The sequence below is a fragment of the Telopea speciosissima genome, chromosome 2 (genome assembly GCF_018873765.1).
Source record: "Telopea speciosissima isolate NSW1024214 ecotype Mountain lineage chromosome 2, Tspe_v1, whole genome shotgun sequence".
NCBI classification, from domain to species: domain Eukaryota; kingdom Viridiplantae; phylum Streptophyta; class Magnoliopsida; order Proteales; family Proteaceae; genus Telopea; species Telopea speciosissima.
In genome coordinates this window covers 27,143,181-27,166,717 of record NC_057917.1, presented here as the reverse complement: position 1 = coordinate 27,166,717, position 23,537 = coordinate 27,143,181, and the positions used below count along the sequence as shown (strand labels likewise).

The following is a 23,537-nucleotide window of genomic DNA, read 5'->3' as shown; positions in this document are numbered from 1 at the left end:
CAATGCTGCCGAGTCTTTAACCCTAGTAACTTATTCGTGCTCTCTTTTTATTTCTCTGCTCTGCATATGACGTTAAAATTTTTTTTCTTGTTCTTGCAGGTTTCCATTTTGTTATTAACTCCCTTCCTTTCAAGGATTATTTTGCAACTTAAGCTGTCCCCACAAGAATTTGTCACAGGCATGGTGACTGAACATAAATGCTCCAACATTCTGTGGCTTTAGTTCAAGGAATAATTTCTTTCTGGCATTGACTGTTACTATATTATTTGCAATTCGTTTAGTAAGTTAAACTTCTATTATAGGTTTAGCTATTTTTAGCTGCATGCCAACAACATTGTCTAGTGGAGTGGCATTGACACAGGTATGCTAATCTATTGTTTTCTTCCTCATTGGTAACTTTATGCGTAACAGCTATGCATATAACTGAGGAAGTTTATAGTTTATACTCACCTGCAGCTTGTTGGGGGAAACTCAGCTCTTGCCCTTGCGATGACGGTGATATCAAATCTGTTAGGCATTTTCATTGTAAGGACTTTAACTACATTAATAGAATTTCTGGTTGAAGATTTTTTCAGATGTCAGCCTATTTGTTCTTTATTTGTGGTTTCTAGATGGTCCTTCATCCATTTCTAATATGGCAGATTGGATTATTTCTTCGATGAGAACTTTCACTCTTCCCTCTCCCCCCTCCCCCCCCACAAAAAAAAGATTTGTAAAAGCTCAATCAGATGCAAGTATGAAAATATCTATATTTGTATGACTTATTGCTCAATGCCCTTCTCACTTGTAAATTGTTTAGTTTGCCATTTTATCACTGCTAAAGGTCCTCCTGACATTTAGGTACCTCTTTCCCTCTCAAAGTTCATAGCAGCTGGAGTTGGTGTTCCTGTTCCAACTGAGCAACTGTTTAGAAGCCTTATTGCTACACTTTTGGTCCCTTTGATATTAGGGAAGGTAACATTTTCCCTGCGATGCACTTACTGAAAATAAAAAAAAACAGTTTTGATTTCCCATAGAAAATAATGCTTGGGGCTTTCATATTGTAAATCTTTTGAATAGAATAGTTTTCTATTTTATAAGAGTTCTTGTCAGTGGAAGGCTATCAACCAGTTAGTTTCTATCTTAATCAGTAGAAAATTGCATTTTATTGCAGGTTAGTATCTTATGGACAATAGTTTAGCCACATTGAGATCAACCATATTTAATTATGAATTTAAACAAGTTAGATGAGTTTTTGACAGGAAAAGTGAAATTGATTTCATTAAGTAATAGTGCATATGTAAAGATCATTTGTGTTTAATGAAATGTGAACATGCTGTCTCAGGAAAAACATAATATGAAGATCTTAAATAACAAATTTACACTGCTACATCAGTCCCAGAAACCAATGTGATTGGAAGGGGAACATCATTCTCTTATTAATAGTGCTTTACTGGGTTCCACCATGAAGTAAAAGAGCTTTTTACTTGTTTGTATTGAGTAACTAATTCTTGAAAGTTTCAATATGGCAAAATATCTATTATGTTCTGTGAGATACAGAGCATTATCTCAAGTTGCCAATGTTTTAAAATTGAAAGATAACACTTAACTGGTTCAGTTGTAACTTGTAAGACCACGAACAGCAAGGACTTGGGAGCTGGATGGTTTGTTTAGCCAATGACTTGAACTGCACAGTTCACCTCAAAGTAGATGGTTTGAAATTCTCTTTGAATTAGAGCCACATCACCCTTTTTTTTTGGGTCTAACTATCTAACAGTTCCCCATGGGATTTTGACCACAGCTACTAGAGAGTGAGGGGGGAAGGAGGGTAGGGGTGAAGACAGGAGAGTGGAACCCATGACCTCCCGGAACACCTGCACTCTACTGGCAGGGTACTAACCAACTGCGCTAGCAGTTGTCTTCCTGCATCTCCCATTAATATGATGAATCCTCCTTCCTCCATTCATCGCTGTCACAGTGAGTTCTGGCATTAGCATGTTGCTTTAGTTTTTGTTTGCTATTTGAGTCATAAAATTTGAAGGGTGGATGAGGGGCTGACTAAAAATCAGGGTTTCAGCAAAGCTTCTCTTTAAAAAAATTTACTTAGGAGATTACAATCTAACGGAGTAGATCGTGCCAAGTCATGTGATCCTAAAGGGTAGTCTTTAAGTTGTTCTTAATTGCACAAAAGGATGACAAGGCGTAACCTAAAAACCCCCAATGGTAGATATTTTCATTACACTTTCTACCCACACTACTGACATCCGCAATGGACCTCGCAACCATGGAATAAAAATCACCTCCATGTAAATAAATCTATTGCAAATAATTATAGGAGTGTCATGACCAGTGACTGGACACGAAACAGTTGAAAAATATTTTTCAAATATAATTTAATATAGTATAAATAAAAACACTTTTTGCAAACTCTTTACAAAATAATTTCCAGATTTGGATTTCGACTAGTCACATTCTGACAACTCACTTACTTGGATGTTCTTTCATAAAAGAAGAGCAATGGAAACCTTATTGAGTACCACCCCCATCACCATTCGTATCATGTATGCTGAGCGACTGGTATGTATTCAGTCTTGTTGGTAGGCATCAACTATTGGCCCATCACAAACACACAAAATATAAATGTGACAGTAAGTACCTCTTAGGTATGAAAAAAGAGACTACCAAAAATTATTGTTGCTAAATAACTGGTGGTGAACTATCAGTAATTTCAAATGGATCAATGTTCAACACATTAAAGTGCCCATACTTATATTTTCATCCAATCCCCATTGGGGAAATATACAATACAACAACCCTAGAACAGAGTACCCAAGTCTGTCCATAGTTGAGAACAAGTAACGGCACTATTGGGCAGTTGAACAAAAATCTAACGATTATAACAAGCACATAATGAAATGTAATTAATTAATTAATCGAAATTGAATTGGGTTTGATGGAAACACATCAAATGTCAAAATATCCAACATTTTCGTCCATCATAATGGCTGGCAATCACTCATAAGGACTCTGGAGTTGACAAATGGGTTATCAAGGAAGATCTGAAATCCATCCTATTCTGTACGGACTAAGAATGGGTTATCAAGGAGTTGACAAATGGGACAGCCCTGACGAATGCCAATTTTAGAGCCAAAATAGCCCGCAGGAATGTCGGGCATGTTTGTAAATCACTAGAAATCCCTACTATTCTTGGCTGGTGTCTCTGAGGTTGAAAAGCACAGTATGAAGGGCATCATGGGGTTTTCCTTAGGCCGGCTCCCGATCAAATACCTTGGCCTCCTTGTGATTCCTTCCAAGTTGTCATCTTGCCATTGCTCCCCCATCCTTGATCTTATCCACAAGAGGCTCCACTTATGGAAGGACAAACTCCTCTCGTATGCCAGTCGGTTCGAACTTATCAGATCTGCACTTGGGCTTCAGTTTGCTTCCCCAAACAAGTGTCATCACAGAACAATAAGACATGAATCAAAGAAGAATGATCAGAGAAGAAGGGTTCGATAAACCCCACAACCAGGCATAGTCAGATCCGAGGAAGGGGGTCTATGTTTTGAGAAGAATTATAGATATTAACATCTTTGGCATCCATAAGCTGATTTGGAAGCTGGCTTCCTAGAAGAAAAGCATTTGGGTAGATCATAGTTGCACAGGTGTTGCCTAGGCGTCCAGGTGCATTGGTCGCCTTGTGTCTGGACCCCCCTCCAACCCCTTGGGTCGCCCAAACGTCATGATAACTATGGGGTGGAATGGGCCTACTTTGGGCTCCTTCAAATGATTCCATCTGGACTGCCGCTTCTCCTTCAAATGCTTCTTAGGTATGGAAAAAAATTATGACATTCAGGCACCTTGCCTTTATTGTCATCAAATCCCTTATTGATGATGGGGCTAACACCCTTCTTTGGTTGGATCCTTGGCACCGCATTGGGTTTTTCATTCACTCGGTCAGCGATAGATCCAGATTTAACTTAGGGTATGACAGGATGACTAAGGTTTTGGATATCCTTCTTGGCAATGATTGAGCCCCTTAGACTTCTTCCACCCCTCCTTGTTCGCTGTCTGGGAAGCCCTTCCAGATATTAGGAGAAGATCTAGCAGGAGTGGAGATCTTGTTGTTTGGACTACTTCTATCTCTGGCCAGTTCTCCTCCAAGCCTGCTTGGAATCTTATTCGAGCTGGGGCCCCCGTGATTCCTTGGTGCAACATTGTTTGGTTCAAGAGGCACATACCCCGCTATGACTGCACTGTCTGACAGGCCCTTACCCGCTCTCTTCCGATGCAATCCTTCCTCAACCAGAGATGGATTCCTGCCTCCACCAACTGCTGCCTATGCTGGAACTCTCTTAATGATGTAGACCACCCCTAAAAACAGGCTTATTGTTGATTCTCGGGACCTTCCATTCTCATTGTACCATGACCTGAGCCCTTCCTAGCTGAGGGCCATGTCTTTGTATTTCTTTACTTTCTTTTTCATTCTCCTCTGGCTCTTAGGGGTAGCTCATGGATTCTTTCCTCTTTTCTATATATTTTTCTTGTTCACCCAAAAAAAACAATGTGCTGTTTTTTGTGAAGAACTAGGTCATATGATCATATACAATGATAACGTACACCCTTGAACCCCTTTTTTTTATGGATAATTTTTTACAGCTTCCTATTAACAAAATAACGGAATTTAAATAGTCGGAGTCATGATGTGAGTAGGAATGGTCCAAATCTTAATGGAACTCGAAGCATATGAGACTCAAAAGGGAGCACTTCACTTATTTTCCTCAGTTAATTAACCAAAATTTGCTGCTCAAATTTTCTCTTCTAGTGTTGATTCACTATGTGAAGGTGACCTAGCTTTCTCCCAGTATTATTAAGTAGCACACCCATAGTTACCAAGTTTGCAAAATCTTTGGACCAAATCCAAAGTTGGTTGGAAAAATTTGGCATCTTTACAAATCTCAACAAAAAATAAAGAATAATGGATGAACATTTTGGAATTTCTTCAAAATTTCAATAAAAATTCTGGACCGATTTTTTTTTTTCAATTGTTTAGAAAAAGATTAATTTTTGAATTAATCTGAGTCCAAATTGTTTCCAATAGTCAGATTTTTTTACCAAAATTTGACCGAATTTATTTAAACCGAATTAGTACTGAATCTGAATTTGTCAACTATGTGGACTGTCACGCCCCGCCACCAGGCCCACAGGCCAGCTTCACTATAGCCTATTGGGTCATTGGGCTAAGTAAGGCCCATTGTCTAGAACTCTCTATACTTATAAGAGTTTAAATGTTACTGGAGAAGCCTCAAGAAGAAAGAAAGTTCTAGAGGACACTTGAATATAATGTAGGAGGTTTCTAGAGCCCTCCGTTAAGGAGGTGGGAAAATTCTAGTCCCCTTAGCTAGAGATGGGGGACACTTGTAAATATCATAGCCATTCATTGTAACTTAGGGTGCCTGTAAATAGGGGTCGCCTCATTTGGCCAAGGCATCCGCCAAGCAATTGAGCATTCTAGCCTTTTACTTGAAGTATTATTAGTGCAATACAATTCTCATTCTCCCAAACTCTCTAAGTGTTCATCCAAATTTTCTTCTCAAGTCCCTCAAGCAGTGTAGAAGGTTGACTTAGTACTAGGGGAGGGCTAAGTGTCGGCACGATTGGCTTAGTAGATACTAACTACTAAGCCCGTGACAGCACACCTTAGGCAAGTGCCTTGTACTCAGGTAAGAGGCAGTACTTCACTACGAAGCGGGCCTTATTGTGCCTCTATTTTCTGTTTGTGTGGTTGTGCCCTTTGCGGTTGGGCTGTTTTATTCAAGCAATCTAAGTGTTACCTCATTTTCTTTGACCGGTATGGCCATAAGTCTACTCTTAGTTTTGCAAAATGGTTACACTATAACCTAATTGGCATTCTCTGATGAGTTGTACTTTTATATAGTTGTTTATTGTTACTGTCAAACTGTTTTGCACCCTCAAAAAAAAAAAAACAAGGAACTGTTTTTAGAATTTTTGCCTCACTTCGGTAAGGCGTGTGCCATTTCTTGGGCGTCAAGTGGTCAAAGGCCTTGATGCTTTGAATGCCCTCTTTAATGTAGTCCTAGGTAGGAGTAGTCCCACTAGGAACCAGGGTAATAGGATCACCAAACAAGGCTGGCCGATTGGGACAGCTTAGGCTAATTAGGGCAGAATTAGGGTTAGGGTTAACTAATGGTAATGGGGTTTATAGGGTTTTAATGGAGTAGAGGAATGGAGGGGTTATAGTGGAGAGTGGAGACTAAGGGCTAGGGTTAAGGTCGAGTGTGGGGAGTGATGTGGAGAATGTAGGCTGGAAGTAGGGTTTGAAAGTGAAGGCTAAATCTGGAGTTATGGGGGAATCCTAGTGGAGGTAGGAGTGCAGGTTTAATGGAGAATTAGGGTTGATGGATGGAGGGGGGTGTGGATGAAGAGGGGAAGAATATATACAGGAAATTAAAATTACTTACTAGTTTGATCTCCTTCAAAGGCAGCAGCATCAGCTTGAAGAAGCTTGATTGAATAAGAAGAAGGACCTCCCGATCTACAAGATGCAAGGAGTCGATCGGAGTCCACCAATCCCTTCACCTTGATATTACTCACAAGGTTCACTCAACAGAGCAGAGCAGCAACTATGGCAGCAAACAAAAGCTTTTTCATTAATTAAATTCGTATGTAATGCTGGCCTCCCTTACAAACTTATATAGAAGACTCAAAAATAGACTTAGACACTAAAAAGGAATGGTCTAACCCTATCCCTAACCCATTAGGTAACTTAAATCAACTAGGAAACTAAAATACTAAAAGAAATAGACTCAAAACATGGCTGGACTTATAGAGTCCTAATCCAACCCAACTTACATCACATGACCACTTAAGTTGTCACATGACCACTTAACCAAGTCACATGATCACTTAAATTGAACCAATTGGATGCAACTAATTTGAACCGGTTCAATTAAAAAACTTAAAAATAAACTAAGTATTGGGCTAATCCCGTATGCAACCTCTATACCCACTTTTTAGGCCCATAAAAGTGGCCTATTACATTAGAAACCCTTGGCATCAAAGGCCCAACATGTATGTAACCCAACCCTAGACTTATTCCCAATGAAACAAGCCCTATTTGGTGATGAATCTGCATCACTCTTGTTTTAATTACTTGGATTTCTCCCGCTAGTTTTTTTTTTTTAATTGCATGGTACTACCTCATCTATCATGTTTGTCAAGGTATCGTCTAGGTGTCAAGGTGCCTTCTTGAGTTCAAGGTGACAACACGCCTTGTTTGATGCAAGAAAGGTGATCACCTAGGTGTCACCTTGTGGCTTTGTGATAACAGGACTTATGTTATATCAAATTTGGCACTTCACGAATTTACGTTGATATATATTTATTGCTTTGCTTTTTGATGAATATGCTTGTATTAAATCCTATGCTTTGTTTATTATATGTTGATTTTCGTATTAGTTCATTACTAGCATAATTATATCATATTCCATTAATATGGCTTCTATGTTCCATATAGGCATAATTAGGGAGAATGTTCTCTGCTGGGGGCGCAGGCTGCACCCAGACACATGGGGGTGGGCGCAATGACCACCCTGCCCCCCTGAGTGGCAGGCCCATGTGTCTGGGCGCAGCCTGTGCTGCGGCACAGAGAACATGAGCCCTTATATAAAATTATCATTGCTATATTACATATATGCCTATGGAGCCTATCTAAAGCCTAGGTGGGCGCCTTGTCGCCTTGACTACTATGCTGTCCATATTATCAACCTTTCCATTTCATTAAATCCTTTGAATTTCTCAAACTAAAATTTCCATCTTCAAGCATTCAACAATCCATCTAATCCATCATAGTTGATCCCATAGAACATTAAAATATTCCTGGCCAATTATTATTTATCCATGGAAATAACCTGGTAAGTCAGAGATAACCACATAGCCAGCCACATTTCCAACCCCTCCCCCCAAGCATTGCTTTGAAATTAGTAAAATTGATTCACTTGCTGACCAGCTGATCCAAATGTTCAGGAGCTCAGCCTATTTATGTTCTCATGCCATCTCTTTATTTCCAACGTCCAGTAATATGGCAGCAAATATGATGTTCTTTCTTCTGGTATTTACTCATACAACTTGACACCATATCCTAAAACCATCATTATATGTAGAATTTGAAGAGGGTTAATACATCTTCTATCATTTTCCTTGAGAGCTCAAGGAGTCCCCCGAAAATGTTTATATGCCTGTACTATAGAAGCATATAACAGGGAAATTTCCCATTGTTCTTCTATATTACATAAATGTTATATGGATTTTTCAGTTAATACTTCAGGGGCTTATACATGCTTTTAATATGCAGGTCACTCGAGATATATTCAATGGTTAGTGTTATCCTAATTTCATTTTCCTTTGATAGCTTTTCTACATGACAAATGGACAAATGAAGTGTGTTGCATCCTCCAATTCATATGTATGCTTTAATACCAGTCCCTGTAAAAAGTATTAACCAAGTTGATGGACATGGCCATCTGCTTGCGAACTTGTGTCTAATTGTCATGCATGATGTGTCCATGTTCATAATTTTGCTTATATTGATAATCACATCTAAGAGTTGCTTTAGTTACTTCATATGCTGATGTAGATCGAAATATGAAGAAAAAAAGTCCAAAACACTGTTCACATGAACAGTGTCACAGCCCATATTAGCCTTGTGTGGGGATGCTTTTTAGAAGATCTTGTGGGTCCATCAAGCGGAGTAAGACTCTTATCCTAATGCTGCCATAGTTTAGTTTCTATTTTCAGGTTAGAAAGTATATTTTATTTCATTTAGGTAGGTTCTAATTTCAGTTTGTTATTATTTTTGTTTTAAGGAGTTCCTATTTTGATGTATGGCAGCTAGATTTATAGGAAGTTTCTATTTTGGAACTTAGCTGAGTTAGAGTTTCTATTTTAGTTACCTTCTAATTTTGTTCAATTACTTGTAACTCAAGTCTCAGCTCTTATATGAGACTTTCTATTTTTATTGTTTCTATTTTGGGCTCAATTGGGCTCAACCATTGAGTCTATATAATGTAATGCCCTTAGAGGCCTCCAAACAATTTTATGATGAATGAAAGGATTGCTTTGAGCATGTTTATGTCTTCCTGAGAGGATGAAAGGCTGAGATATCTCGGTTTCGCAAGATGAATGAAAGGATTGCTTTCGACCGAGATATCTTGGTTTCGCAAGAAACCGAGATTAGATGGTCATCGACTTTAAAAAGTCCCATGTTTCGACTCAACTCAACCCGTTTCTTCTTGTTTTGACCATATTTCACTAGTTTTGACCTGTTTCGACCAAATTTTGGCCTAATATCATTTAAGTAAATTTTTAGATTTGAGAAAAACCCGAACATTAGAAAGTTGAAAATTTCACCTACCACCGAAAATCTAGTTTTTGTTCTTGAACTGGGGGGTTGCTTATTTATGAATAATATCTTAAGTAAATGAAAACCATTTACTTAAATGATATTTGGCATAACTAAGTACCTGTTTCAGACCTGTGGCCTCAATATCTTGGCTGCTGTTGAGTGTGGATTAGTTGATCATCTGTGGGCATTCATTGCGGTTAGGTTACCCATAATCTAACCTTACATTACATGTCCTTTGCATGAAATTAGTAATTTGACGTTGTACTTATGCATGCTGTAGGGTTAGCTAAAGAGGTTAACTTTAAATTCCTTTGAAACATCCATGCATGTGATCCTTGATACTGAACCTGATAATCTGCCTTGTAGGTGTGGCAGAGTGTGTTGATCAGAACCGTAAACTTTTCTCCATGATCAGTGCTATTTTCCTCAGTCTTGTAAGACTTGAACCTGTTGTGTTCCTCCTATTATGTCTGGGGTCTTCAGTTAATTATTTTCACATTTAGAAGTATTGAACAGAATAATATTAGCAATCTTATTTCTTTTTTCTTGCAAGAAACAAGTCATACATAGATATTTTTTTAACTGCCCCTTTTTTTAGTAGTATGTGTAAGGTCATGCAATTATATAAGTATGACATACTGGGGAGGATTCTGTCAAGATTGGAAGAAGCAAAATTCATATGTGTGTTTGATTTCTGAGGAAATACATCAGAACACCACTGAGTGCTCTGTGCATAAAATGCTTCCCATATCATTTTGACATGCTGATATTTTGGCTTTGTAAACTCCATTAGTAGTCAATCCAAATCCATCACATGATTTTTTTTTGTTGTAAATCCTTGCTATACATTTCCAAATCAACTTGACAAATCCTTATCCTGACAAACAAATCTGTTATGGCGGTCCACTCTATCTAGGGAAACAAATCTATTCTCACAGTCCACTCTCTCTTAGGGCCACATGCATCCACTAAACCAAAGCCCCTGCATTTTCTCTCACTACCGTAATGCATATTCTTGGCCTTCCCGATTGCTCCAGTCTTCAACTTTCACATTACTTGGCCTTAAGTTTGTATTTGTATACCAATAGTTATTGCCTAGAAGCTTTGTCATGAGGATACTGTGTGAACTGTTTTTCTTGAGTAATCATTTCAAGTTTCAATCATATGTGTACCAGGTTCCATGGATACAAGTGAGCAGATCAAGGCCATTGCTTTTAATGGTTAAGCCAGCTGTATTTTTTGTAGCCATTTTGATGGGAACGTACGTTCTCTCTTCATCTCTTACTCTTAACTAATTTTTAGGTTTTATCTTCTAATGTGAATCTTGCATATCATTTTGAATAGGGACTTGAATTTGCTCATATATTTATGGACATGACATATATTCCCAATTAGAATAAAATACTTAATAGAGGGCGGGCCTTGGTGCAATGGTAAAGGTTGCTCCATTGTGACCAAGTGGTCACAGGTTTGAGTCTGGAAACAGCCTCTCTGTGAAAGCAGGGGTAAGGCTGCGTACATTATGACCCTCCCTAGACCCCACAGTGGTGGGAGCCTTGTGCACTGGGTACGCCCTTTAGAATAAAATACTTAATTGTATTATAGCTAGTGTTTTTTTTTTTAATCCCAAATATTCTCTGGGACCCGGGATGGCCCCTAGGATTTTATTAATAAGCAAACTCATAGAGAAGAAACAAACAAGGGGAGGGGACATTCCCGCCGTACTCCAACCCGAAGAGACGCATTGCTCTCAAAAAAAAAAAAAACAAGAGAAGCTCACCCCCTTACAAAGCCCCGAAGGCATTAAAAAGCTAAAATTATTTCCTCAAAACAGGAAGACCTACAGCATCCTCGTGAGTAATCCGCCTAAGCTCAATAGGAAGCTGAAGGTCAGATCTAAATAATGTGTTGGATGCCGATTCACAAGCATAATTCGCCAGCCAATCCGCAGCCCTGTTACCCTCTCTAAATGTGAAAGAAATCATAGGTTGAAGAATCTCCATCAGGAACAAAATTCCATGGAGATAATACCACCCGTTCCAGAAATTGCACACTTTCTTAGAAACACAATGAACTGCCAGAGCAGAATCCGAATTCACATGGAAACCCATGAATCTCATCTCTGCGCAAAGATTGAGGCCATCCCTCAACGCTCTAAACTCAGCTAATGTATTTTAGCTTACTTGGTACTTTTTTACAGGTCCACATATGACCTGTTATGAAAAATATGGACCTTTCTGTGGGGTGAAGTCTCTTGTAGATTTTCCTCCAACTTAGCTGCCTGTGCATCAATCCACAAGGGTTTGATTGCTGAACACCGCCTGAGTGGGCTATGATCAAGAAAAGAAACATAGATGTCAGTTGATTGCATTGATGCTCTTTTTTGTCCTTTTTCGCTGTTAACCTTCTTGATGCAATCCCAGGTTTGAGAACCCTGTTTGGGATCGCTATGGGCCTACCCAAAGAAATATAGCCCAATTTATAAGGAGGTAATGACAATCTGGTAATTAACCAGAAATTTCAAGAGGTTATTTAGTAGATAAATAGAACAAAGAGGAAAAAAGAGATTTATATTTATCGATCAAGTGCAGACTTGGAATGAAGGACTAATATGGATAAAAGAATAAGGGAGGGGTAATCTAGGAAAGAAGGGAATAAGGGGGTCGTAGTTTATATTGTAGGTGGGTTGTCCCTTACCTTTTGATCAGGGCAACCAATAGACAAACTGGTTCTGTTTCTAATGTTAGAACTCCTTCATATGAAGTCGGATCGAAGTGAAATTCTGAAGAAGCTTTCTTACTACCTACACTCTTACAAGGAACCAGCGTTAAGGCCAAAATCAAGTAAAAAGACTCAGACAACGGCGCTACCCTCAACATCTGGACTGAGTGCCTTGATCTGGTCCAGTGGTTATCCCAACCTACTCCACATTGGCCTTGGGAATGTTTTACTGTTTTATGGGACATTAGGAAGATTTTAGGGACTTTTTCTAAGTTTAATTTATGTAAGAAAGATAGAGATGTTATCCACCATGCTAATGACCTGGCAATCAAAGCCAGACGTACCAGATCTCACTCTTTTATTTAGGATATTTCTCTCTTTTAATTAATTTCTATTGTCTTTTTACCAAAAAAAAGATAGACCAAAATCAAGTAAATGACTAACTTTTCATTCTCTGCAACTGGGTTTGGCAGAAACCAGCAAAGCAGACCTGAAACTGGTAGTGTTTCTCACAATAGGGCTTTATTTGGGGGGTGTGACCCAAGGGTCTAGGTTGCCCTACAGTTTGGATGTTAATCCCAAGGTATGAGGAAGAAAGGAAAAGAGGTGGGGGGAGATCGAACCAATTGTTAGGGTCTGACAGTATTGCTGGAATAAGGTAACATGAGGGTAGGTTCAGAGACTTCAAGGATAAGGTACGGAAGGAAAGAAAAGATGATAATGGAATAAAAAAGGTGTTGTAATATGGGGTTCAAGGGTATAATTGTCCATAGGGTTTATAACTTGTGTTGCCCTAAGGGTGTTATTGTCTTTGTACTCCATTAGTCATTATTATAAATAAAGGTGGGCTGTATCTCATAGACACAAGTCACACTTCCCTAAATCAATCATGGTATTAGAGCAAAATCAACCTAGGGAGTCTCAACCTTAATCGGCTCTCTCCTCTCCTCTCTTCTCTCTCTCTCTCTCTCTCAATTTTCTCCTAGCACCGCCACCCTCTACTGCCACCTCTCTCCCTCTTGGTTCTCCCGGCGCCCTTTCTAGCACCACCGAGAGGGCTGTACACCCTCCCACCACTTCTGCCACCCTCAGTGGTGATGTTCTAAGCCACCGAGGGCCCCTTTTGTCTCTTTTTGTGTTTTTCGTCTTTGATGTTTTGAAGGACTGTTTCTCCATTTTTCCTGTGGATTTGTTGGCGTTGATTGATGTTTTAGGCTTTCTCCAGCACTTTGTGTAATTTTTCCTATGGGAACAATGGCACAAAATTCGGATCTTTCTACTGCTACATCTGTAACTGATTGGCAAGTTCGTGGTTCTCATGACAGCTTTCCCACCTTCCGTGTTTGCTTCGTTTGCTTAGACAGAAGCAATTATTTGATGTGGTCACGTTCTTGCTATCTTGCCAACGACTCTCACGGGTATTTGGGTTATCTCACTGGTACAAAAGTGAAACCACCACTGAAGGTGCTGACCAAGAAAAATGGGGTTCGGCAAATTTTGTTGTTATGTCATATCTCCTCAGTAGTGTGGAACCCCATCTTGCTTGTGGATATCTCTTATTGGACTTTGCTGCAAAAATTTGGAAGGCAGCTCAAGAAACCTATTCACTGGTTGGGAATGATGCCCATGTCTATGAATTATGCAAGAAACTTCATGAGACCAAGCAGAAGGAGTTCAACCTGTCCCAGTATTACTCAGAGTTGCGTAGCTTATGGCAGGAATTGGACTTTTATGACACTTTTCAGGCCTCAACACCTGTTGATGTTATAGCATTTTAGAAAATGGAAGACAAATTCCGTGTGTGTGATTTTCTTGCTGGCCTTAACATTGAGTATGATCCAATTCGTGCTCAGGTCCTTAGCCGAGATCCCTTTCCTACTCTGAAGCAGGCCTATTCTCTGCTTCATCTTGAGGACAGCCGCAGGGCTGCCATGTTGCCTCCTCCCTCCCAGGACCAATCGACCCTTTTTTCAGGTTCTCCCGTACAGCCCAAAGGTGGGGCTTCTCGTCCCAATGATCGCTCTATTACTGATCGAGAACCCATCCGGTGTGTTTATTATGGGAAGGAGAGGCACACTAAGGAATTTTGTTGGATGCTTCATGGACGTCCCACTGCTACTTCCACTTCGAACAAAGGACATGGTCATGGGAAACCCTCTGCCCACCATATTGAGACTGTTGCTGCTGATCCTCCACCTAGTATTGCCCTTGCCACTTCGCAAGATGAACTGAATACACTTCTCCATCATTTGGTAATCAAATTAGATTCTTTTGCCTCTGCTAATTATGCTTCAGCCTCTTCCTCCACTTTGGTACCTTCGACTCCTGCATCTTCAAGTCTTTATTTTGCTGGCCATTGTACATCCATGGCCTCCCGTCCATGGATTATTGATTCTGGTGCCTCTAATCACAAGACCAATAACACCAGTCTTTTCTTTAAATATTCTCCTTGATAAAGACATGGTTCACATTGCAGATGGTTCTCTTTCTCCTGTCTTTGGGAAGGGATCCATCACATGTACTCCTACCTTACCATTGAATTCTGTTGTATATGTTCCTAATTTTACTACCAATCTCATTTCTATAAGTCATCTCACTTCCGACCTTAATTGTAAAGTGACTTTTTTCCCTTCTCATTGTCTTTTTTAGGACCTGGTAACGGGGGAAATGATTGGCTCTGGTAGGGCTCATGATGGTTCTTTATTTGCTCGACGAAGCTATCCCATCTCACCGTCATGTTCATCAGACCGTTTTTGCTTCAGTACCAGTTGCTCCTCCTGATTTGCTTCTCTGGCGTAGGCGTTTAGGTCACCCCCCAGTGGGTACTTTAGTTAGGGCTTTTCCCTTGTGATTTTCTAAATGAAATTTCAAAGAGTTGTTTTGTGATGCTTGCATTTTAGCCAAGCAGGCCTGTTCTTCTTATCCTCGTTGAAATGTTTGCAGTGTTTCTCCCTTTATCTTAATCCATTCGGATGTGTGGGGCCCTTCCCATTTTACCTCTATTTTTGGCTATAAATGGTTTGTTATTTTTATTGATTGTCACACCCGTGTTATTTGGCTTTATCTTATGCATCAAAAGTGTGAGGTTTTTTCCTATTTTCAATTGTTTCACAACCTTGTTCGCACCTAGTTTAATCCCCAAATTTAAATCCTTCGTAGTGATAATGGGCTAGAGTATAAGGGTGGTGCAGTTCAGGCATATCTTGCAGTACAGGGCATCATTCACCAAACAAGTTGTGTTGACACCCTTGCTCAAAATGGGGTGGCTGAACGCAAAAACTGACATGTAATGGAGGTGGCACATTCTCTCATGTTCGAAATGAATGTTCCACTACATTATTGGAGTGAGGATGTCTTAACCGCTGCTTATCTGATCAACCGCATGCCTACTTGTGTTTTGGATTTTCAGTCCCCTCTTGTTCTTCAGGGATGAACTACATTCATCATCCCACCAAAAGTATTTGGCTGTGTGTGTTATGCCAGGAACCATAAAAAATCCCAGTAAATTGGAACCTAGGAGTTTGAAATGTGTGTTCGTGGGATATTCTCCTACCCAGAAGGGCTACCGTTGTTACCATCCTCCGTCTCGCCGCATGTATGTTACTATGGATGTAATTTTTAATGAGGCTGCACCCTATTTTTCTCCGGCATCTTATCAAGGGGGAGGCTCCACGTGGATGGGTGTTGATGATATACCTAATATGCTTGACATGCCTTCTCTTGTTGATAACCATCTTGTCCAGGCTCCTCAGTCTATTGCAGTCAATCCAACTCCCATTATTTATACCTGTCGAGCTTGTGGGAAGCAAATAGACACCATCACTACTGCACCGATTCTACCATCTTGTCCTTTTCCTATTATTTCAGATCCTACTCTAGATCTTCCCATTACCGTTCTGAAAGGGGATAGAACTTGTACGCAACACCCTATTTCTAAAGTGGTTTCTTGTGAGTCTCTTTCTCCATCATACCGTGCTTTTGTTTCTTCCTTGTCCTCTATCTCTCTTCCTAAAAATTGGTAGGAAGTACATCAAGATCTGTAGTGGAAGGCAACTATGATTGAATAGATGCAGGCTTTGGAAAGGAACAATAAATGGGACTTATTTCACCTTCCTCCTCAGAAGAAGATTATCAGCCGTAAGTGGGTATTTGCAGTAAAACAAAATGTTGATGGCACTGTGGATCGATACAAGGCTAGGTTGGTTGCTAGGGGGTTTATGCAGACCTATGGGCTTAATTATCAAGAGACCTTTGCTCTGGTTGCAAAGATGAATACTATCTGTGTGACCTTGTCATGTGTAGTTAACCTTGGATGGGACTTGCATCAACTCGATGTAAAATATGCATTCCTCCATGGTGAACTAAAAGAAGAAGTATACCTAGATGTTCCTCCTGATTTCGTTACTCAGAAGACTCATGGGAAGGTATGCAAATTGAAAAATGCCCTTTACGGACTAAAGCAGTCCCCTCGAGCTTGGTTTGGGAGATTTCATAGTGCGATGCCACTTTCTCTCATGTTGCCAAGCTAGCTTCTATTCGTATTTTGATATCTCTTGCTGCCTCCCATCATTGGCCTTTGTTTCAACTAGATGTCAAGAATGCCTTTTTGCATGGTATGTTGCAAGAAGAGGTGTATATGGAGCAACCTCCCGGGTTTGTTGCTCAGAGGGAGTTTGATATGGTTTGTCGATTAAGAAAGTCTTTGTATGGGCTGAAACAGTCCCATCGTGCATGGTTTGATCGTTTTACTTAGGTAGTCCTTGAGTTTGGTCTATCTAGGTGTGGTGGTGACCACTCCTTCTATAGACACTCAAGTGTAGGGAGGATTTTTCTTATGGTATATGTTGATGACATTATTATCACTAGTGATGATTCAGCAGGTATAGTGAATTTGAATTCTTATCTTCAACAGAAATTCCCGACCAAGGACTTAGGGAGGTTGAAGTATTTTTTGGGAATTAAAGTTGCTTAGTCTCAAAAGGGAGTGTTTCTATCACAGAGGAAGTATGTTCTGGATTTGTTGACTGAGACAGGCATGCTTGAGTACAAGCCTATTGACTCTCCTATGGATCACAATGTAAAGCTGACTGCTGAAGAGGGAGATGTTCTTGATGATCCTGAGAGGTATAGAAGGCTGGTAGGTAAGCTGAATTACTTAACGGTTACCTGACTAGATATTGCTTTTCCTGTTAGTATGGTGAGCCAGTTTCTCTCTTCTCCTTGGACTCCTCACTGGGATGTTATTATTCGGTTGTTACAATATCTCAAGAAGGCACCAGGTAGAGGAATAGTGTATTGTGATCATGATCATAACTGAGTTGATGCTGATTGGGCAGGATCTCCAGTTGATAGGAGGTCAACTACAAGATACTGTACTTTTGTTGGTGGAAACCTTGTTTTTTGGAAAAGCAAGAAGTGTTGTGGCTCGTTCAAGTTTTGAATAAGAATATAGAGCACTATCTCATGTGACTTGTGAGCTGATGTGAGTTCAACAGTTATTATCTGAGTTGGGTTTTAAAATCTCAGTTCCCATACAGCTGCAGTGTGATTACAAGGCAGCCATTTATATTGCTCCAAATCCTATGTTTCATGAGAGGATAAAGCATATTGAGATCGACTGTCATTTTGTTCATGAGAAGATGCAGAGTGGTTTGATTCTTCCAAGTCATGTCAGAACCGGAGAGCAGCTGGTAGATGTGTTTACATAGCCTTTGGGTAGTGGGTGTATTGATTATATTTGTAACAAGCTAGGCATGATTGATGTATATGCTCCAGCTTAAAGGGGAGTATTAGAAGTATCGTGTGGGTCCCATTAGTGGGTCTCTGGATTAGTGCTAGGTGCTAATCCCAAGAATCCCTATTTACTTTTTGGTTTTCTCCTTATTTGCCCCTATCCCTAGTATATACTTTGTATCTCATTCTTTTTAGAGATAAGTGAATATTACGGCTACTTTTCCATTCTCTTTTTCTTCTCTTCTCTTCTCTTCCATTCTCTTCTTCTTCATTGTTATCAGCAAGGATAAGATGAACGACAATGTTTAGCCAAAATACATAGTTCGCACTTAAAAACATGGGAAGAAAAAGAAGGAAACAAGTGTGTTAACCGTTATCTCATAGCAACAAAAGATGGGTGGCCTAAACCTTGATGCCAAAGCATCACAGAATCCATAGTACTGCTATCATTCCGGCTACACTAATAGGACTAAGCAGTAGGCAACACAGGTGTGCGGGGATCAAGAAGGTAGAGTCCTTTCTCCTCACATCCACTGCCAATAATCCTCTTCGTCACCAAATCCTGAAAAAGACAATAAGAAGGGAAGAAAGTGACATGACAATTTAGAGATCAAGTGAGATCACTTGCAGATAATAGATTAGTGGTGAAATTAGGAACATGAAAGAGAGACAAGGGAAATAGAAGAAGTGACTTGAACACTATCCTTACCAAAAATAGAAGAGAGGGAACATCGGCCACCCTAACCTTATCCCTACTAGAGCAAATGGAGTAGGAATCATAATACTGAGACATACTAGTTATGTGATTAGTGGCACCACAGTCAATGACCCCAGAAGGGAGTAGAAGGTAGAGATATGGTTGACACGTCTCCAGGGATGGTGCAGTGTCCATGGCTACTCTTTTGGTCTCCTTACTCTGAAAATAACTACAAACTACATCTAAAGATGGAAGAGGGGACCATCCCAAAATTTATAGTCGAATGGGCTCATATTCAGGATTCAGCCCGCCAAGTAGAATAAGAACACGTTCCTTCTCAAGTATACTATACACTTTTGTCTCATCCTCATGGTTGGATAGTTGGAGGTCCCTATAATGATCATACTCATAGAGACCAATGACAGTGTTGTAATATTCAGAAATACTCCGGTCACCTTGTTTCATAGTGAGACCTTTTGAAGGAGTTGATAGACTTTTGTTGAGTCACCCACTTGGTCAAATGTCTTAGAGACACTGTCCCTAATCTTCTTTGCAGTCTCCTTCCTCATAAACCTTCTGCCAATCTCAGGTTTCATAGAGAAAATCAACCAAGTCATAATGGTCGAGTTCTCTGTCTCCCATTTCGGATACATGGGACCAGTCGACGCAGGGGCCTTAATAGAACTAGTAATGTACCCCAATTTCCCCCTACTTCACAGAGTGAGCGCAGTTTAAATAGTTGGTATTGTCCAACTTTACATCGGATATCTAGGTATTGGGGTTCTCAAAGAGAGTCGTACTGGGGTTGGTACCACCCAAACTACTAGCACTTAGTGAACTAATGTCAAACTGCAATCAAGTGGGGAGTAAACTCCACCCAAAACACAATCCAGCGAGCAAACCAACCACAGTAGGCTTAGCCACACTTCAAATGGTGGTTTAATGAGAGAGAAACTCAGACATGAAGAGGAGGCTGGCAGTAACCCTGTTTTGGACTTTTTTGCTCTTCAATCGACCTTCACAGCCCCAAATATTCCTCTATTAGGTCTTGTAGTTAATGGACGAACTCTATTAGATCTTCTAATAGTATTATCTTACATGGTATAGCTTCTATTGGAACCCTCTACCTTTCTAGGGTTCCAAAGAAATGTAGAAAGAAAGTGTAAGCTTGGTCGACTCTCATACCAGGCGCTGATACCAAGTATGGATTGATTCAAACAAGGAACATGGAAGTAAAGGCTGAGTAGAGAAGAGAGGAGAAGAAAGAAAGAAAGAAGAAGAAAAGATGAGAGAACCATAGGGAGAGAGAATCGACTTCTCCCCTATATTGTCCATTTATCATTTCATGGAAATTACATGTGCCTCCCTAGGGAGGTAAAGGTAAAAGGTAAAAAGTAAAAAAGATAAAAATTACAACTCAACATGAGATTACAATAAATCAGTGACTAAAGTACCCCTATTACATAAACTCTAACACCATCATGATGACTCAATGGGCCATGTCTCATGTATTTTGAAAGGATCTGTGAATTTTATGTTACTCATCACAACATTTATGTCTCCCCTTGCTACAGTTTGGGTGCATGGTTGAACATTTCTTGCGTTGTTGAATCTTATCAACTTACAGCAATGATCACCTATTGCAGAGTCCTGCATCTCATCCTATTGGCTTTGAATGCTCTTTTAATAAAGATCCTTTCGAGTGTCCCTGGTGGTAGAGAATCAGTTTTTGCCAAGAAAGAGAATACCCGTGCGGTTGTAATTGTTGCAAGCCAGGTCAGTATGTTCTTTGCCAAATAATCTACGATCTGATGTGGACAGTCACTATCATCTACTATATAATGCCAGTATATTTGGTAAATAGCCAGGGTGTGTGTTTGATTATTCAATTGCTGCACCTACGAGGCTTATATAAGAGGTCAGCTCAACTGGGTGATTGTAATTTGTAATCACACATACTTTCATGCAATAACAGAAACTTTATGGAAAACAATATGGGTAAAATTTTAGAGATTTTTCTGCTAAAATCTTGGAAAAGTTCCCTGCTGGGGTCTTTCTCCCAGTGTGTGCAACATTTCACTCCTCTAGTCTAGAATTGCTTTAGTGTTTTTTCGGATGAATTAATAGCTTTAGTGTTAATTGAGTCTTAATTGTGTTTCTGTAGAAAACACTTCCTGTAATGGTAGCAGTTGTGGAGCAGCTCGGTGGTGCTCTTGGTGAATCAGGCTTGCTAGTTCTTCCATGTGTCGCAGCACATATCAACCAGGTAATTATGTGTATGTTTATCTTCTGTCTTTTCAATATACAATACAATGCATCACCTCCTCATGCACCAAACTGTCAATGTAGATCATCGTTGACTCTTTTCTAGTAAACTTCTGGCTCCAAAAGGATCAGTCATCTAACAATGCCAAGGAAGCATGAAACATGGACAAGAAAATTTGAGGAAGGGACCACTGACAGGTACTTGGTTATTTGCAACATCTTATGTGGTTATTCATCATTGTGGATCCAAATGTGGAGGATGGAGTGCTAGGAAGCATTTGGTGTTTTTATTATCTATTCTTTGACATGGTCTCGAATTAATACATTTTTTATGTCTTAGTTCTATATCTTGCCAATTTCCTCTTTATTTTCTTTGAATTGTTTTCCTGTCGGGTTTTGAGTTACCTACAGAGAGTAATTATGTAAGGGAAAATTTTTTCTCTGATTAAAGACCGTGCTTCTGTTTAGTGTTGTTTTATGCTCCTTAAGCCAGAGGCCTGTTCAATTGATCTTCTCATAGGTGGAAGTGTGGAACACACTGCCTGTAATTAGCGATCTTTCGACATTTGCTCAGTTCAAGTGTCTCCCATGATAGGAGCACCAGAGCCAGGTATAGCACACCCTAATGCACTTTGGAACTTATTTGGTGATCATTTGAGAAAATAGTTTATTGGATGATTGGAACTGCATGGATAGTTTATTGTAAGCCTCAAACCATGACATATGGCTATCCAAGTGCCATCATGGATTTGGTTATGTATTTATTGGGCTGCAGAGCAATATTTTGTGAAGCAGAAGGATGGCTGCTCATGGGATGTACCTGAATGTTTGGAATCAAGGCGCAATGCACCCATAGGAATGCAGTTGAGAGGAGGTTACCCAAATGAGTTAGTGGGACATGTATGTATTTATATAGAGTAAAACTAACAAATGAAGTCATTCATGTGAATTAACATATGTTGGTGTGTTGTGTGTGTGTATATGATCAAAGGGGTAGGAAAGCACAAATATGCCATGAAGACCATCTGATTCAATTGAAGACTAATATAACGCAAATTGAAGGCTCTTAAAGTAAGAGTATGGTATGCAAAGAACTTTTTTAGGATAGATACAATGCGCTTCTCTTCCAGCTGGGATTCCGTGCTCAATGACATATCCAGGTTTTTTGTGGTTGTCTTTTGACCCGTAATTTATTTTTATACCTTGTATAGGTTGGTTATGATCATATTTCAGTTGTACTCATTTATATATTGCTTAAGGAAATCACGTTCTGTTGTTTCTGATCCAAGGAAAAAGAAAAAAAGAGGGGATGCGCAAGAGGTTGTGAGCAAAGACTTCAACTGAAAAAATGACAAAACTATGTTAGTGCCAAATAGTTGGGATTTCATCTAGTTATATAACTTTAATATTGAGTTTAGGCAGCCATGAATCTCTCCCTGATCCTCCTGGCTATCATGTCATTATGTTTCTTGTTTCACGTTTGAGGGCTTTGTGGTGCATGTTTCTTGTTTGGACTGCTTTTCATGGTGATTCCCTTCGATTTGTACCATTTCATTTGTTTCTTTTGATCTATTACCAATTCAGGGAGTGGTGTTTCTCAAATTCCTCACGGTAAAAGTATTTCTCACTGGAGTTGTTGTAGTGGCTCTCAAGATTCTATGAGGCCTGTCCTTGGCATGCATAGGGTATTACTGTTGGAGCTTCATCTTCTCATGTGAATCTCTAAGCTTCTAGGGATTCTGATAGAGCTATTTCATTTTCACGGTCATCATCTACCAACGAGCCTTTTGTAACCCATTGGAAAGGCTAGTCCTCACAACTATCATCGTCTACGATCTCACTCCAATTCCAAGCGCATCTAGTCTCTAAAGGATGTTTCTAACTCAGATTGTTGTGTGCGGAGCAATCAAACCCTCAAAGTGTTGGATGATTTACATTTGATGTGTGTCTATCAAATCTAATTTAATTTGATTAAATTAAACGTAATTTATGCATACCACCCTTGAGGTTTAATGAAAGTATGATTTTACCCCTTAGTTTTAGAAAATTCTGCGTACCCTCCTGAGGTTTACAAACGTTAACAAATAAACCCATTCTTTCAGTTCATGACTAACAATGTTAAAATCAAGGGGTAAAGTTAGAAAAATACCCCTTCAAGAAAGAAAAAAAAAAACCCTACAACTCATCTTCCCCAAATCGATTGGGGAAGATGAGTTGCAGGTATCCTTGAGTCTTGGATGTGCCCGTTGAGCTTTGTCCCTTCATCTTTGTCGGATCAAGATTGTCATCATCGTTAGTTGCCATTGATTCCAAACAAGGTTCAACGTCCTCCAGCATCTGAACCACCGTTCTCATGGACAGCCTAAGCGTTGGTAGCCTCGCTGTGTACAGCGTTGCAATCTTCAACACCTTCACAACGTCTTCCTTGAATTCCTCAGATATATTTGGATACATCATCCCCATCACGCTCTCTCTACTTCTAACTCTTCCATTCACCCAGTAAACTATGTCTTCATTGTTTCCAAAATCTGACTCTAGCGGCCTCTTCGCTGTCACCAGCTCCATTAACGCCACCCCAAAGCTGTAAACATCGCTCTTCTCGTTCACTTTGCTCGTGTACGCGTACTTTGCATCCATTTATATATAAGAAAAAAGTATAAGAGTCAACAAAACAAATGAAATTAAGAATTAACCACACAAAAACAAAAATTACTCACC

The 23,537-nt window shown here is 39.7% G+C and overlaps 1 protein-coding gene across 2 annotated transcripts in view; it reads left to right on the top strand.

The window, feature by feature from the left end:
- LOC122653215 (probable sodium/metabolite cotransporter BASS4, chloroplastic) overlaps positions 1–21,004 on the top strand; it is a 57,077-nt gene extending 36,073 nt beyond the window's left edge. Inside the window, exons 5-14 of one of the 2 annotated variants that reach the window (XM_043847166.1) lie at positions 100–178; positions 303–361; positions 457–525; positions 841–954; positions 8,354–8,375; positions 9,770–9,837; positions 10,579–10,664; positions 20,201–20,330; positions 20,719–20,820; positions 20,904–21,004. In XM_043847166.1, coding sequence (XP_043703101.1) covers positions 100–178; positions 303–361; positions 457–525; positions 841–954; positions 8,354–8,375; positions 9,770–9,837; positions 10,579–10,664; positions 20,201–20,330; positions 20,719–20,820; positions 20,904–20,978 — 804 coding nt within the window. In that variant the 3' untranslated portion in view covers positions 20,979–21,004. The remainder of the gene's footprint in view (positions 1–99; positions 179–302; positions 362–456; positions 526–840; positions 955–8,353; positions 8,376–9,769; positions 9,838–10,578; positions 10,665–20,200; positions 20,331–20,718; positions 20,821–20,903) is intronic. The other variant, XR_006331722.1, reaches the window with a different exon arrangement.
- The last annotated feature ends 2,533 nt before the right edge of the window (positions 21,005–23,537 follow it).